We start from the raw sequence: 16,765 nt of genomic DNA, 5'->3' as shown, positions 1-16,765 counted from the left end.
GCAGCACCTCGCATTTATCTGAATTAAACTCCTTCTGCCACTCCTTGGCCCATTAGCCCATCTGATCAAGATCCCATTGTAAACTGAGGTAACCCTCTTCACAGTCCACTACACCTCCAATTTTTATGTCACCTGCAAACTTACGAACTGTACCTCTTATTTAAATTATTTGGATGTGAGCATAAATGATGTAAAACAGTGGACCCAGCACCGATCCTTGTCGGATTCCACTGGTCACAGGCCTCCAGTCTGACAAACAGCTCTCCACCACCATCCTCTGTCTTCTACCTTCGAGCTAGTCCTGTATGCAAATGGCTTGTTCTCCCTGTATTCCGTGAAATCTGACCTTGCTAATCAGTGTCCCATAGGGAATCTTGTCGAACACCTTACTGAAGTCTATACAGATCACATTTACTGCTCTGCCCTCATCAATCCTCTTTGTTGCTTCTTCAAAAAACTCAATCAAGTTTGTGAGACATGATTTCCCACACACAAAGCCATGTTGACTATCCCTAATCAGTCCTTGCCTTTCCAAATACATGAACATCCTGTCCCTCAGGATTCCCTCCAACAACTTGCCCACCACCGAGGTCAGGCTCACCGGTCTATAGTTCCCTGGCTTGTCTTTACCGCCCTTCTTAAACAGTGGCAGCACGTTTGCCAACCTCCAGTCTGCCGGCACCTCACCTGTGACTATCTATGATCGAAATAACTCAGCAAGGGACTCAGGAATCACTTTGCTAGCTTCCCACAGAGTTCTGAGGCACACCTGATCAGGTCCTGGGGATTTATCCACCTTCATGCATTTTAAGACATCCAGCTCTTCCTGCTCTGTAATATGGACATTTTTCAGCATGTTGGTATTTATTTCCCAAAGTCCTGAACCGTCCATATCCTTCTCCACAGTAAACACTGATGCAAAACATTCACCTAGTAGCTCGCACATACAGTGAGGTTCCACACATAAGCTGCCTTGTTGATCTTTAAAGGTAGGGGTGTGTGTGTGTGTGTGTGTGTGTGTGTGTGTGTGTGTGTGTGTGTCTGTTAGAGAGAGAGAGAGAGCCAGAGAAAGAGAGACCTGTCCACCCTACCTCTTGCAAAAATGCCGTCCCATATTCCCAATTCCTCCGCCTCCGCCGTATCTGCTCGCAGGAGGACCAGGTCCACCACAGAACACACCAGATGGCCTCCCCCTTTAGAGACACAATTTCCCTTCCCATGTGGTTAAAGATGCCCTCCAATGCATCTCGTCCACATCGCCACCTCCGCCCTCAGACCCCACCCCTCCAACCGTAACAAGGACAGAACGCCCCTGGTGCTCACCTTCCACCCTACCAACCTTCGCATAAACCAAATCATCCGCCGACATTTCTGCCACCTCCAAAAAGACCCCACCCCCAGGGATATATTTCCCTCCCCACCCCTTTCCACTTTCTGCAAAGACCGTTCCCTCCGTGACTACCTGGTCAGGTCCACACACCCCTACAACCCACCCTCCTATCCTGGCACTTTCCCCTGCCACCATAGCCACTGTAAAACCTGCGCCCACACCTCCTCCCTCACCTCCATCCAAGGCCCTAAAGGAGCCTTCCACATTCATCAAAGTTTTACCTGCACATCCACTAATATCATTTATTGTATCCGTTGCTCCCGATGCGGTCTCCTCTACATTGGGGAGACTGGACGCCTCCTAGCAGAGCGCTTTAGGGAACATCTCTGGGACACCCGCACCAATCAACCACACCGCCCCATGCCCCAACATTTCAACTCCCCCTCGCAAACTGCCGAGGACATGGAGGTCCTGGGCCTCCTTCACAGCCGCTCCCTCACCACCAGACGCCTGGAGGAAGAACGCCTCATCTTCCACCTCAGAACACTTCAACCCCAGGGCATCAATGTAGACTTCAACAGTTTCCTCATTTCCCCTTCCCCCACCTCACCCTCGTTCCAAACTTCCAGCTCAGCACTGTCCCCATGACTTGCCCTACCTGCCTATCTCCTTTTCCACCTATCCACTCCACCCTCTCCTCCCTGACCTATCACCTTCATCCCCTCCCCCACTCACCCATTGTACTCTATGCTACTTTCTCCCCACCCCCACCCCCCTCTAGCTTATCTCTCCATGCTTCAGGCTCTCTGCCTTTATTCCTGATTTCGCTGCCCGTTGGATGCTGCCTGAACTGCTGTGCTCTTCCAGCACCACTGATCCAGAATCTGGTTTCCAGCATCTGCAGTCACTGTTTTTACCTGTTTGTATGTGTGTTTGTCTGTGTGCATGTGCGTGTGCCTGTGCCTGTGCATGTGTGTGTGTGTATGTGTGTGTCTGTGAGTGAGAGTCAGAGTGTGTGTGTGTTTGTGTGAGAGAGAGACAGAGAGAGAGAGAGAGAGCCTGTGTGTGTGTCTGTCTGTCTGTGTTTGTGTGCACGTACATGTGCCTGTGCATGTGTGTGTGTGTGTGTGTGTCTGTGAGTGAGAGTCAGAGTGTGTGTGAGAGGGAGACAGAGAGAGAGAGAGTGCCTGTGTGTTTGTGTGCGCGCGTGTGTGTCTGTGAAAGAGAGTCAGAGTGTGTGTGTGTGTATATGTGTGAGAGAGACAGAGAGAGAGTGCCTGTGTGTTTGTGTGCGTGTGTGTCTGTGAGTGAGAGAGAGAGAGAGAGAGCACATGTCTGTATGTGTGTGAGTGAGAGAGAGTGTGTGAGAGAGAGAGAGAGCGCACGTCTGTGTATGTGTTTGTGTGTGTGTCTGTGACTGTATGAGAGAGAGCGTATGTCTGTGTGTGTGTGAGTGAGAGAGAGTGTGTGTGAGACAGAGAGAGAGAGAGAGAGAGAAAGCCTCTGTGCTTCAGTGTGCTTGTGTGTGTGTGTGTGTGTGTGTGTGTGTGTGTGCGTGTGTGTGTGTCTGCATGTGTGCGTGCGAGTGTGTCTGTGAGTGAGAGTGAGTGAGTGTGTGTGTGTCAGAGAGACAGAGAGAGAGAGCCTATGTGTTTGCATGTGCCTGTGCGTGTGTGTGTGAGTGAGAGTGCGTGTGTGTGTGTGTGTGTGTGTGTGTGTATATGTGTGTGCAAGAGAGACAGAGAGAGAGAGAGAGCCTGTGTTTGTAAGCGTGTGTGAGAGAGAGAGAGCTTGTGTGCTTGTGTGTGAGAGAGAGAAAGCCTGTGTATGTGTGAGAGCCTGTGTGTGTGTATGTTGTGTGTGTGCGAGAGCCTGCATATGTATATGTGTGTGTATGAGAGCTTACATAAATATATTTATATATATATATATATGTGTGTGTGTGTCTGTCTGTCTGTCTGTAGGAGTAGCATTCCTCTTCTCTAGAACACTGTTGAGGAAACCGTTGATTTGAGGATAGAGGGGTAAAGGAGTCTTCCCATTAGCACAATGATTGGGGATGCAGTCCCTCCCAGCACAGAGGGTGTCAGATTGAATGTAGGGCTCACCACTCTCGGAGCTTGCCTTGAACCTAGAGTGTTCCACCTTGGAGACAGAGTCCCAGCTGTTGGACAGTATCCAAGGAGTCATGGCACCTTTAGCTTCAGAATCCAGCGAGTGGGAAATCGCCAAGAAACCAACCCCACCCCCCACCTTCCCCCCGCAACCCTCCTATTCAAAGCCCCTCCTACAAGTGACAGCCGGCAACGTCTCAGGTGTGCCTTATATTCTTTATTTTCGAGATGCATGGGACAGCAACCAACTCTTACTCTGCGCTGGGGAGGGACCACCTTTGACCTTCCATTGCCCGTCCCTTTCTGAGCCCCTCTCAACCCTCACAAACACAAATGGAACAGCTTCAGGATCTCTGCCTCGGCCGTTTCCAGGCTGGGCAGGGGCAGAGCGAAGGGGTAGAGTTTCTCTTGGAAGCGATGGAAGAAGGTGTAGAGATGGGACATGTCAGAGGCGCTGTAGAAGGACAGCTGACCCTCATCGTAGTCCAGGTAGATCCCCAGCCTGTCGGGCCTGCCCTCGGAGCAGCACAGGGAGCCAGCACTGTCCCGGGCGCCTTCAGCCGCGTGCACCTTCCCGTTCCACAGCCGCACCGTCCAGAAGCCGTTGGCGGGAGTCAGCGGCACGTCGTCGTGCCTGCTCGCCATCTCACTAGCCACCCCGACGATCCAGCCGGCCATGCCGTCCACGTCCAGCTCCCAGTAATGCCGGCCCCAGGCGAAACCCACCCCTCCCAGCACCGCGGCATGGAAGCTGAACCGCTTAGCGCTCTCCGGCAGCTGCTTGAACCTGGAGCGGCGCTTCACCATGGTGTGGTCCTTGGACAGCACGAGGCCGGGGTTGGCTGTGTCCGGGTCAAAGGTCACGGCAGCTGGCACTGGGGGCACATACACATACACAGGGCAAAGACACGTCAGTAACGGTGAGAGAGTTTACCGCCACACATAAAAGGTGCGCCGCGAGGATAGGGAGAGGTGATCCACTCAATGGGTTATGGGGTTGTGAAATTAGTTAGGAACAGGAGTTAGTTATTCAGCCCCTCCAGCGTGTTCCACCATTCACCAAGGTCATGGCAGATCTGTGCCTAACTCCATCTACCTGCCTCTGGAGCATATCCCTCAGTGCCTTTCGGCACTGCACCTTGATCAATCCAACAAACCAATAGTGTTCCCAATGGAGCATGCTCTACAGCATTATAACGTAAGGCCATGGCAGATCATCTCGGCACAGTAATGGTGCCCCACACACACACACACACACACACATAGACACTCACAGTCGGCTACATGCATGCACACAGATACAGACATACATACTCAAACACAGACACACACTGACTGACAGACAGACACGCGCACACACATACACAGACACTCACAGTTGGCTACATGCACGCACACAGATACAGACATACATACTCAGACACAGATACACACTGACTGACAGACACACACGCACACCAATACTCACAGTCGGCTACATGCACACACACAGACACAGACATACACACTCAGACACAGACACACACACACACGCACACATATACTCACAGTCGGCTACACGCATTCACAAAGATACAGACATACTCACACAAACACACACACACTCAGACACAAGACACACACTGACAGACAGACAGACATACAGATACTCACAGTCAGCTACACGCATTCACACAGACACAGACATACTGATACAGACACATACTCAGACACAGACATACACTGACAGACAGACACACGCACGCACACAGATACTGACAGTCAGCTATACACACACAGACATACTCACACACAAACACACACAGACACGCACTGACAGACACATATACTCACAGTCAGCTGCACACGCTCACACAGACATACACACACTCACCCACACACACACACACAAGCACTGACAAACACATAACAAACTGATAATGGCCAAATGATCTATTTCCAATGAAAGCAAAACATTTCAGATGCTGTGGATCTATGGATAAAATGCTGGAGAAACTGAGCAGGTCTGGTGGCATCTGTGGAGAGAGAAACAGAGTTCACCTGAAACAGGGGTGGAGGAGTGGCGGGGCGTGGGGGGTGGGGAAGGTGGAGGAGATGGTCGTGCAGAGCGTGGAAGAACAGGTGAGATGGAAATTCAGGGAAGTATGCTGCAGAGTGATATGTGGGCATGTGACGGCTGATGGGACTGGTTTGATTGATACAGGGATATAGCATGGATTTGATGGGCCAAACGGCTTTTCTTCTGTGCTGTGAAGACCCTGCATCGCTCTTCGATGCATGTGAGGGGTTTGTTTATGTTCACCTGAGGGATGGGAGGGTTGGAGAGGAGGGGTGGTGATCTTCGAGGGTCTGAGAAAAGGTACCTTTGTCCCCATGCAGCACTGCTCAAAGGCTCTGGACTCGGAGTGAAACCCAAAATCCTCCGAGGCAGAGACCAGAGTGCCACTGAGTGGGGGCTGGGTGTCAAAGGCTGATAAAGCAGGTTCAATGGGTTCCTAGAGAGTTCAAAGGGGTTTGGAATCTAGTGGATATATGGGCAGACACGTGATACCATGGAAACAGATGGGCTTTTGGTCCTATCCCTCTGTACTGAATGCAACTTTATTTTTCTTAGTTAAGCGTCGAGTGGACTTCTGGTCTTATATTTAACTTCACTTAACTAGACGTAACACTATAGGATTGCACTGGCATTTACAACGCTCGGTATTAAATAGAAATACACCTGCGTCACAATGCGACAGACATTCGTTTGCCCTGAGGCTCTCTTTATAAACTTTAGCTCAGAATAAACCAGAATGGTGGCACTTAAACCTGCAAGATGATGGTGTCGAGCTGAATTTGGCGTGGCGTGCTCGCTACGTGAGCGGTGCCCTGGGAATCCACAAGACCAGAGGGAGCTACGTACCTGGGCTGATGACGCTCAGCATCTGTTTCCACACTGCGTACTGAAGAGGGCCCTTATACTCCCCCAAACTCAGCTCGGGAGGCTGCAGGATCGGCTCGTTGTGTAAATCAGTCCTGAAAAAGGCAGCAACACGATTGGGTAAGTCGTCGTTGCAACATCTCCTCACAACTGGAGTTGTATTTCAACGAAAGCGCAGAGCCTTTTATTTATATTATCCAATCGTGGTGACGGAGGTACGTGCTATGTGACAATGCAGTCGCTTTAACAAGGGTATGGTGTCTTTGGGTTTTTTTTCAAGAGTGGTTGTAAAGGCAGAGGTGCCGAAATGTCTGGAAATGTCGACTTTAAACAATGGCAGGGGAGTTCTCCCAGTTTCTTTCCAGTTTGTTTTAGTTGTAACAGGTAGTCAGAAGCTGCTAAAGTACAAACAAGGTTGCATGCTTCAGCAGATGACTCTTGACTGGCTTCTGTCTCTGAAATCCTTCTTTCCTATAAGGAAACATGTTTGTTTAGATTCCCTACTTGGGCCCAACTTGGGCGGCACGGTGGCACAGTGGTTAGCACTGCTGCCTCACAGCGCCTGATACCCGGGTTCATTTCCCAACTCAGGCGACTGACTGTGTGGAGTTTGCACGTTCTCCCCGTGTCTGTGTGGGTTTCCTCCAGGTGCTCCGGTTTCCTCCCACAGTCCAAAGATGTGCGGGTCAGGTGAATTGGCCATGCTAAATTGTCCGTAGCGTTAGGTAAAGGGTAATATGTAGGGGTATGGGTGGGTTGCGCTTCGGCGGGTCGGTGTGGACTTGTTGGGCCGAAGGGCCTGTTTCCACACTGTAAGTAATCTAATCTAATCTAAAGTCCGCACCAACCCTCCAAAGAGTAACCCACCCAGACCCATTTCCCCTCTGACTAATGCACTTAACACTATGGGCAACAAAGAACGGACAATTTACCTGACCTGCACATCTTTGGACTGTGGGAGGAAACCCACGCAAACCCGAGGAGAATGTGCAAACTCCACACAGAGAGTCACCCAAGGCTGGAATCGAAACTGGGTCCCTGGTGCTGCGAGGCAGAGGTGCTAACCATTGAGCCACCGTGCCACCCATGTGGATTTACCTTTTCACCAAGGGGTGTGTTTATGGGATGTTACTGGACTGTAACAGCTCCTTAGTTAAGTTGGTGTATCGGGTCAGTTTTTAGTTTTCCAATGGTTAAGTCATTCGAAATTTGGCTTTTTTTTGTTCGTGTTTCTACTGTAGTGTTTGAATAAATTCTGTTTTGCTTAAAGCTGAGTGGTTTGTCCAGCTGCATCGCACCTGGAATATCCACTTCACATCTGCCTTTAACATGAGAAAAAGTTAGGTGTGGGCTATCTTCTAAAAATATTTTGAGGGGAGAGGGTCTGTTCTGGTCCATAACAGCTGCCCCCATCTCCAAATGCCCCTTGGAGTGATTGGCTTCCAAGGACTGTTTCAGAGGGCAGTTAAGAGTCAAATACATTGCTTTAGGCCTGGAGTCACATGTCAGATTGGCAAGGGTAACAGGTTTCCCTCCCTGAAGGTCATTGGAGCCATGGAGTCCCTACAGTGTCAAAGCAGGCCATTCAGCCCATCAGGTTCACACTGACCCTGTGAAAAGCATCCCTACCCAGACCCATCCTCCTACGCTCTCCCCATAACCTTGCATTTCCCATAATCCGCCCTGGGCACTATGGGTAATTTTAATGGCCACCCCACCTGACCTGCACATCTTTGGGCTGTGGGAGGAAGCGGGAGCACCCGAAGGAAACCCATGGGGACAACACGCAGACCCCACACAGACAGTCACCCAATGGTGGAAGGGAACCCAGGTCCCTGGCACCCGTGAGGCAGCGACACTGCCCACTGAGCCAGCACGCCCCCCTGGGCTTTACTGAGCACCAGTTTGAGGAGACACCAGTTATCATTACACAAGCTTTCTGCCCACTCCACTGTCATTGATTTCACGTTTGACTGCCTGCTCTGAGAGGATTTGAACCTTTATCCCCAAAACATTAAAAACCAAAACAAAAAGAAAGAACCGCAGACACTGGAAATCTGAAACGAAAACCAAAGTTGCTGGAAAAACCCAGTGGGGCTGTGGAGAGAAAGCAGAGTTAACGTTTCACGTCTCGATCTGATGGCAGCTCGGAAAAGGTGGTGTGAATGCGCTGAAAGGGTGGTATGTGCGGGTGAGGGTGGTGTGAGGAGAAGGTGGTGTTTGGTAAAGAAATGACCGATAGATAGAAATGGAGCTGAAAGAGAGAGACCAGAGGCTGGTCAGACAATGGAAAGGACAGTGATGAGTCAGGGAGCTAAAAAAGCTGCATTGGGGGATGACGTGGTGCTGAAAGCAGTGCATGTTGGGGTGGCACGGTGGCTCAGTGGTTAGCAATACTGCCGCACCAGAGCCTGGGTTCAGTGCCACCCTCGGGCAACTGTCTGAAAGGTTTAAACATTCCCCCTGTGCCTGCATGCATTTCCTTCGGGTGCTCCAGTCTCCTCCTAGGTTAGATGGATTGGCCATGTTGAATTATGCCATATTCTCCAGGGATGTGCAGGCTGGGTGGATTAGCCATGGCAAATGCAGAGTTTCGTGGGATGGAGTGGGTCTGGATGGGATGTTCTTTGGAGGGTCAGTGTGGCCTCTATGGGCCGAATGGCCTGTTTTCCACAATGTTGCGATTCTATGTCCTATTTGGGATGGGGGTAGGTAAACGACATGGAAGAAGATTTCCCATGTGGGTTCCCAAGTGGAAAATGAGCTGCTGCCTGGGATTCTGACCCAGCGACAGTGAAGGAGTGGCAATATATTTCCAAGTCGGGATGGTGAGTGGCTTGGAGGGGAACTTGGAGGTGGTGGTGTTCCCATGTATCTGCTGCCCTTGCCCTAGATGGAAGTGGTTGAGAGTCTGGAAGGTGCTGTCTAAGGAGCTTTGATGAATTTATGCAGTGCACCTTGTAGATGATGCACACTGTTGCCACTGTGCACCAGTGGCAGATGTAGTGGATGTTTGTAGATCACACAATTGCTTTGTCCTGGATGGTGTCAAGCTTCATGAATTGTTGGAGCTGTACCCATCCAGGTAAGTGCGAAATATTCCATCACACTCCTGACTTGAGCCATGTAGATGGTGTATAGACTCTGGGGAGTCAGGTGGTGAGTCACTCACTGCAGTATTCCTAGCCTCTGACCTCCTCCCTAAGGTACACGCACTAACACATGCGCGCACATACACAAATATACACACACTAACACAAACACACAAATACACATACACAGTAACACACACACACACACACAAATACACACATACAGTAACACACACATACACACGTTCAAATACACATACACAGTAACATGCACACACTAACACACAAATACACACACACAAACACACAAATACACATACACAGGAACATGTGCACACACACACACAAATACACACACATACAGTAACACACATACACACAAATACACATACACAGGACACACACATACAGTAACACACACATATACACACACACACACAAATATGCATACACAGTAACATGCACACACACACACAAATACACACATATACACAAACACACAGATACACAAACACACTAACACATACAGAATAACACACACACACAAATACACATATAGAATAACACACACACACAAATACACATACACAATAACACACGAACAGACAAATACACATACACAGTAACACACATACAAACACACAAATACACACATACAGTAACACACACATATACACACATTCAAATACACATACACAATAACACACTAACACATAAATACACATACACACTAACACACAAATACACACACACACTAACACACACATACACAATAGCACACTAACACACAAACACACACTCACTAACACAAATACATACACAATAACACACTAACACACAAATACACATACACAATAACACACACATACACACACAAATACACACACTAACACACACATACACAATAACACACTAACACATAAATACACATACACACTAACACACAAATACACACACACACTAACACACACATACACAATAGCACACTAACACACAAACACACACTCACTAACACAAATACACACACATACACAATAACACACTAACACATAAATACACACACACAAAGATACAGTAATGGACACTCTTGTAGTTGAAATGGAGGGATGTTTTATGTAGTTACCTACCTTTGAAGAATACTCTTGGTATCCTATATACATAAAAATAACACAATTAATAAACTGTTCACAGCAGTAAGGAAAGAAAATGGCCACAATTAGATATTTACTGATGTTTACAGCACAGCTCCAGCTGTGGAGATTCAGGAGATTGCTTTGGGAACTTGCTTCAGACAGTGATTGCACCATTCAAATATTTAGTATGTGCACAACTACTCTCACCCAGCCTCCAGAGCAAGGGAGTGAAGACAATACTAACCAACTGAGAGAAGCAGACAAGGAGTCAATGCATCTCAAGCAGCACTGCGTGAGTATCAGCCAAACTCTGTGAATACCACTGTAGTGATTGTAACAAGGTCAGCCAGGGGATACCTCATAGAATAGGAGTTCCCTGATTGGGGCTGTTACCCTGGTCCAGTCAGGGAGTCCTGGCTGATGGATATAAACAGGACTGTCAGAGATTCTGTTCACTCTGGGAGCCTGCTCTGAGGGAGCTGGGTCAGGGTCAAGGACTCACCGTGTGTAAATAAAGAGGGATTTGTGACGGGCTATCAGCCTCAGTGGAGTCTTTTTCAGGAGCAACAACATGAAAGAATGGCCCAGGAGGAATTCGCTCGTAACAATCGCCTTTGAGTCGGGGTAATCATTTCTGGCGTCCTGCCACTATTCGCAGAGGCTTGACTCATTCGATCCTGCTGCCAAAGTCGAGACCAAGTATGTGGAAAGAATGTGTTTTTTGTTTCCAGGCAAACTGTATTGAAAAGCAATGAGTCATTCTCCTGACAGCTTGTGGACCTGCAGCTTTTTCAGTTATTAGGAGCCTGACTTTCCCTGAGGCACCAAATACAAAAACCTTGCAAGAGTTGACAGATTTAGTTAAAGGAATATTATGACCTCAAGCCTCCTCTAATGGTGATAGGCTGTCGGTTTTACTCTGCAGTTCGAGAACCAGGGAATCTGTGTTGGGATTTCTGAGGCGGTTAAGGTGACGGGCAGAGGTGTGTGACTTTGATTTAGCCCTTTATTCGTGGCTGAGACACCGTTTGGTATGTGGGATTAACGATGCAGAAGTACCCACTAGCTGAAGCCCAACTGGACTTCAGACAATCTCTACTTTCGGCATTTTCCAATGACAAAGCCAATTGTAGTGCCTATGAATTGTAGGGTATTCTGATGGAAGTGGCCACCCTTGCGAAGCCCACTGAGCTTGAGGGGACATGATGAGTGAAGGCAATTGCATAGCCTCACTCAGCACATATCCTGTACAGAGGGACTGTAGATCAGCCCCCAGCAAAACTCCAAAACAAATGGATCCAGGCCAGCAGGCCAATGTATTTGCCAGTGGTGTGCAGATGCGTGACATCAAAAAAGTCTCCCGAGTCCTAAATGGAGTAAGAGAACTCATACCCAGGAGAGTGCACACCCCGGAGAGTCCACCTATATCTGGTTTAGAACAGTTACATTGTTTTGATTGCTTAGTGACATCCAAACCAGAAGCAAACGTCTGGTTAAATGGTCACCCGGCTCGAATGGAGGTTGATACCGGTGTGGTTGTATCAGTGATCACATTCTTTAATAAAATTTACTCTGGATTCCAATCCTTAAGTTTGCATAAGGCCTCGCTTCGGCTGATAGCCTACACTGGGGAGCCATTACAGATGATGTGTACAACTTCACTTCCTGTCTCTTAGGAGAAGCAGGTTTTTCAGTTACCACTGATTGGAGTGGAAGGCCCGGACCCAGGCTTGACGGGGCGAGAGAAAGATTCACCCTCAACATTAGAAAATGTCCCAATTAAATATCCTGAAGATTTGCAGGACTATCAGAGGAGCCGAGGGCAGCTTGTGCTGTTGACCAGGAAGCAATTCCCCGATCCTGCAAGGCCCCGCCCAGTGCCCCTTTGCCTTATGGGCGAAAGTAGAGGCAGAAACCCAGAGGCTGGAATCATCAAACCAGGCCGGTCTGTGGATTGGGCAGCACCGATCATACCGATTGTGAAGTCTGATGGGTCAGTTCGCCTTTGTGAGGATTTTAAACAAAGATAAATATCCAATCCTTTGCACAAAGGATTTAAATACAAAGCTAGTGGTGGAAGAGGGGGGTTGTGCTGTCCTTCATGAAGCTGAACATGAGCCATGTGTACCTGGGGTTAGATGAGAATTCCCTGACGTATGCTACCATTAATACCCAGAAGGCTTTGTACAGGCCTACGAGACTCCCAGTTGGGGTATCATCAGTCTGTTCTGTTTTCCAGAGAATGGTGGAGAATGCTTTACAAGGTCTACCCCATGTCGCCATTTATCTGGAGGATGTGCTAATAACAAGGAAGACCAATAAGGAGCAGTCAGATAACTTGGACATAGTCTGTAGATGTTTCTCCAAGGCAGGTGTATTCCAAAGAAGGGAAAAAAATGCATGTTCCAAGCACCCCCAAGTGACCGACTTGGGCGACAGAGATGGCAAGACAGCGTTACATCTCCTGGAAGATAAGGGGAGGGTGAGCAAAGGAGCCCTGGCCCCCACATCTGTATCAGAGCTGAGCTCTTTCTTTGGGTGAGTGGGTTATTACGGAAAGTTCACACACAGCCTGGCCTCCATCCAGTTATGTTTGTATCAGCTCTTTAACAGGGAGTCAGCCTTGGAAATGGTGGCGTAAACAGTCATAGCTTTCAGGGAAGTGAAGAAACAGCTCGCCTTCTCTGAGTGTTAGTACATTGTGATCCCAAGCGAGACCTGGTGTTGAAATGCAAGGCGTCCCCGTGTAGCATCAAGGTACCACTAGCCAAGAGGTGGCCCAATGGAGAGGAGCACCCAATAGCATTTGCAGCCAGGACGATGGCTAATGTAGCGTGTAAATATGCCCAGATAGCGAAAGCAGGTTTGGCGGTTCATATTTGGAGTCACGAAGGTCCACCAATACCTTTACAGGCATTAATTTGTGATTATAACAGACCACAAACTCCTGCTCCTCAACGTAAAGAAGGCAAGGCAGTGCTGCTCATAGTATCCCAGCAAGCCCACATTGACCCTCCGAAGAGTAACCCATGCAGACCCATCCCCTTACCTTATATTTACTCCTGGATAATGCACCCAACCTACACATCCCTGAACACTATGGGACAATTTAGCATGGCCAATCCACCCAACCTACACATCCCTGAACACTATGGGACAATTTAGCATGGCCAATCCACCCAACCTACACATCCCTGAACACTATGGGACAATTTAGCATGGCCAATCCACCCAACCTACACATCCCTGAACACTATGGGACAATTTAGCATGGCCAATCCACCCAACCTACACATCTATTGGACTGTAGGAGGAACCCAGAGCACCTGGAAGAAGCCCACACAGACACAGGGAAAATGTGCAAACTCCACACAGACAGTCACCCGAGGCTGGAATAGAACCCCGGTCCCTTGCACTGTGAGGCAGCGTTGCTAACGACTAAGCCACCGTGACACCCCTCATAGCTCCAGATTGAATCTAGTGGTAAACTCTAATACCAAGTGCCTATAATGACAAGTTGAGTCACTGTCTGGGAGGCCAAGTATCCACATACGGGTGCATTGAGCTCCCTCCCACTGGGAGGTACACCGCTGGAGACAGCACCACTGAGAATCTCAGTCATGGTTTTAAATATTCTGGACCCACCTCCAAAAAATATCAGAGCCAAAAGTATCAGAGCTCGGACGCAGAAAGATCCTGAACAGGCCAAACTGAAACCGCTGGCAGTGATGGGAGAAACCAAAGGACAGGCACAACTAGGACGGAAACCTTGTACAGGACGGCAAATTATGACAAGGAGCAAGAGGGACAGTCCTAAGCAGAGGTCACTGCCAGATACTGGCTGTTCTCCACCAGGGGTTTCCAAGAAAAGATGTCAGGGGGAGGTGATGACCGTCGGCCAGGGTCGGATGCAGGACAAGGCCGTGGTGGTGGGGCAACACCCAGAGTGCCGACAAGGACAAGGATTAGCACCAGTAGCTCACCCACATGCGTGGGAATGGCCGTGGATACTTTGGCCTTACACACTTTGACTCTGCCAGTCCTTTCATGGGCTCAATGTTCTCAGTCGCTCTGGACACCCAAACAAAGTGGTCGGAGAGGTGCATTGAGTCCGTTCATCAAATACTGGCCGATGAAATAAAAACTGTAAGCATCGTCTCTAATATACAGGCTCCCAGAGGCGGCCCACCGTTTAGCAGCAGGGAATTTGAGTATTCCCAAAAGTCAAATGGCATTCGACACATACAGACAGCTCCATACCAGCCATCATCCAACAGTCCAGCAGAAAGAGCAGCCCAAACTTTGAAGGAAAGTGTAAAGAAACATTGTACAGCACCATCCAAATTGACCAAATACCCCCTAACAGCACTGTGTAATTACCCCGAACAATACTGTGTAATTACCCCCCTAACAGCACTGTGTAATTACCCCCTAACAGCACTGTGTAATTACCCCCTAACAACACTGTGTAATTATCCCCTAACAACACTGTGTAATTACCCCCTAACAGCACTGTGTAATTAACCCTAACAGCACTGTGTAATTACCCCCTAACAGCACTGTGTAATTACCCCCTAACAACACTGTGTAATTACCCCCTAGCAGCACTGTGTAATTACCCCCTAACAACACTGTGTAATTATCCCCTAACAACACTGTGTAATTACCCCCTAACAGCACTGTGTAATTACCCCTAACAGCACTGTGTAATTACCCCCTAACAGCACTGTGTAATTACCCCCTAACAGCACTGTGTAATTATCCCCTAACAACACTGTGTAATTACCCCCAACAGCACTGTGTAATTACCCCCTAACAGCACTGTGTATTTACCCCCTAACAGCTCTGTGTAATTACCCCCCTAACAGCACTGTGTAATTACCCCCCCAACAGCACTGTGTAATTACTCCCTAACAGCACTGTGTAATTACCCCCTAACAACACTGTGTAATTACCCCCAACAGCACTGTGTAATTATCCCCTAACAGCACTGTATAATTACCCCCTAACAGCTCTGTGTAATTACCCCCCTAACAGCACTGTGTAATTACCCCCAAACAGCACTGTGTAATTATCCCCTAACAGCACTGTGTAATTACCCCCTAACAGCACTGTGTAATTATCCCCTAACAGCACTGTGTAATTATCCCCTAACAGCACTGTGTAATTACGCCCCAAACAGCACTGTGTAATTATCCCCTAACAGCACTGTATAATTACCCCCTAACAGCTCTGTGTAATTACCCCCCTAACAGCACTGTGTAATTACGCCCCAAACAGCACTGTGTAATTACCCCCCTAACAGGACTGTGTAATTACCCCTAACAGCACTGTGTAATTACCCCCAAACAGCACTGTGTAATTTCCCCTAACAACACAGTGCTGTTTGGGGGTAATTACACAGTGCTGTTAGTGGTAATTACACAGTGCTGTTAGGGGGGTAATTACACAGTGCTGTTAGGGGTAATTACACAGTGTTGTTAGGGGGTAATTACACAGTGCTGTTAGGGGTAATTACACAGTGTTGTTAGGGGGTAATTAAACAGTGCTGTTAGGGGGGTAATTACACAGTGTTGTTAGGGGTAATTACACAGAGCTGTTAGGGAGTAAGTACACAGTGCTGTTTGGGGGTAATTACACAGTGTAATTACTCCCTAACAGCTCTGTGTAATTACCCCCAAACAACACTGTGTAATTACTCCCTAACAGCTCTGTGTAATTACCCCTAACAACACTGTGTAATTACCCCCCTAACAGCACTGTGTAATTACCCCTAACAACACTGTGTAATTACCCCTAACAGCACTGTGTAATTACCCCCAAACAACACTGTGTAATTACCCCCCAACAGCACTGTGTAATTACACCCTAACAGCACTGTGTATTTACCCCCAAACAACACTGTGTAATTACCCCCCAACAGCACTGTGTAATTACACTCTAACAGCACTGTGTATTTACCCCCCTAACAGCACTGTGTAATTATCCCTAACAGCACTGTGTAATTACCTCCTAACCGCACTGTGTAATTACCCCCTAACAGCACTGTGTAATTACCCCCCTAAAAGGAAAGTGTAACTACCCCCTAACAGCACTGTGTAATTACCCCTAACAACACTGTGTAATTACCCCCCTAACAGCACTGTGTAATTACCCCTAACAACACTGTGTAA

At 48.3% G+C, this 16,765-nt stretch overlaps 1 protein-coding gene across 2 annotated transcripts in view; it reads right to left on the bottom strand.

Annotated features, from left to right (window-relative positions):
• Positions 1-3,646: 3,646 nt before the first annotated feature.
• The window catches only part of LOC132832665 (E3 ubiquitin-protein ligase TRIM39-like), a 42,366-nt gene continuing 29,247 nt past the window's right edge, over positions 3,647-16,765 (bottom strand). For both annotated transcript variants that reach the window (XM_060850744.1, XM_060850745.1), the window contains 3 exons: positions 10,587-10,609; positions 6,350-6,462; positions 3,647-4,319 (listed from right to left, as the gene is read on the bottom strand). In XM_060850744.1, the coding sequence (XP_060706727.1) occupies positions 3,766-4,319; positions 6,350-6,462; positions 10,587-10,609 (690 nt within the window). In that variant the 3' untranslated portion in view covers positions 3,647-3,765. The remainder of the gene's footprint in view (positions 4,320-6,349; positions 6,463-10,586; positions 10,610-16,765) is intronic.

This window comes from Hemiscyllium ocellatum, chromosome 35 (genome assembly GCF_020745735.1).
Source record: "Hemiscyllium ocellatum isolate sHemOce1 chromosome 35, sHemOce1.pat.X.cur, whole genome shotgun sequence".
Lineage (NCBI taxonomy): Eukaryota > Metazoa > Chordata > Chondrichthyes > Orectolobiformes > Hemiscylliidae > Hemiscyllium > Hemiscyllium ocellatum.
Note: the sequence above shows the minus strand (reverse complement) of the source record. Positions and strands in the feature narration are given on the sequence as shown.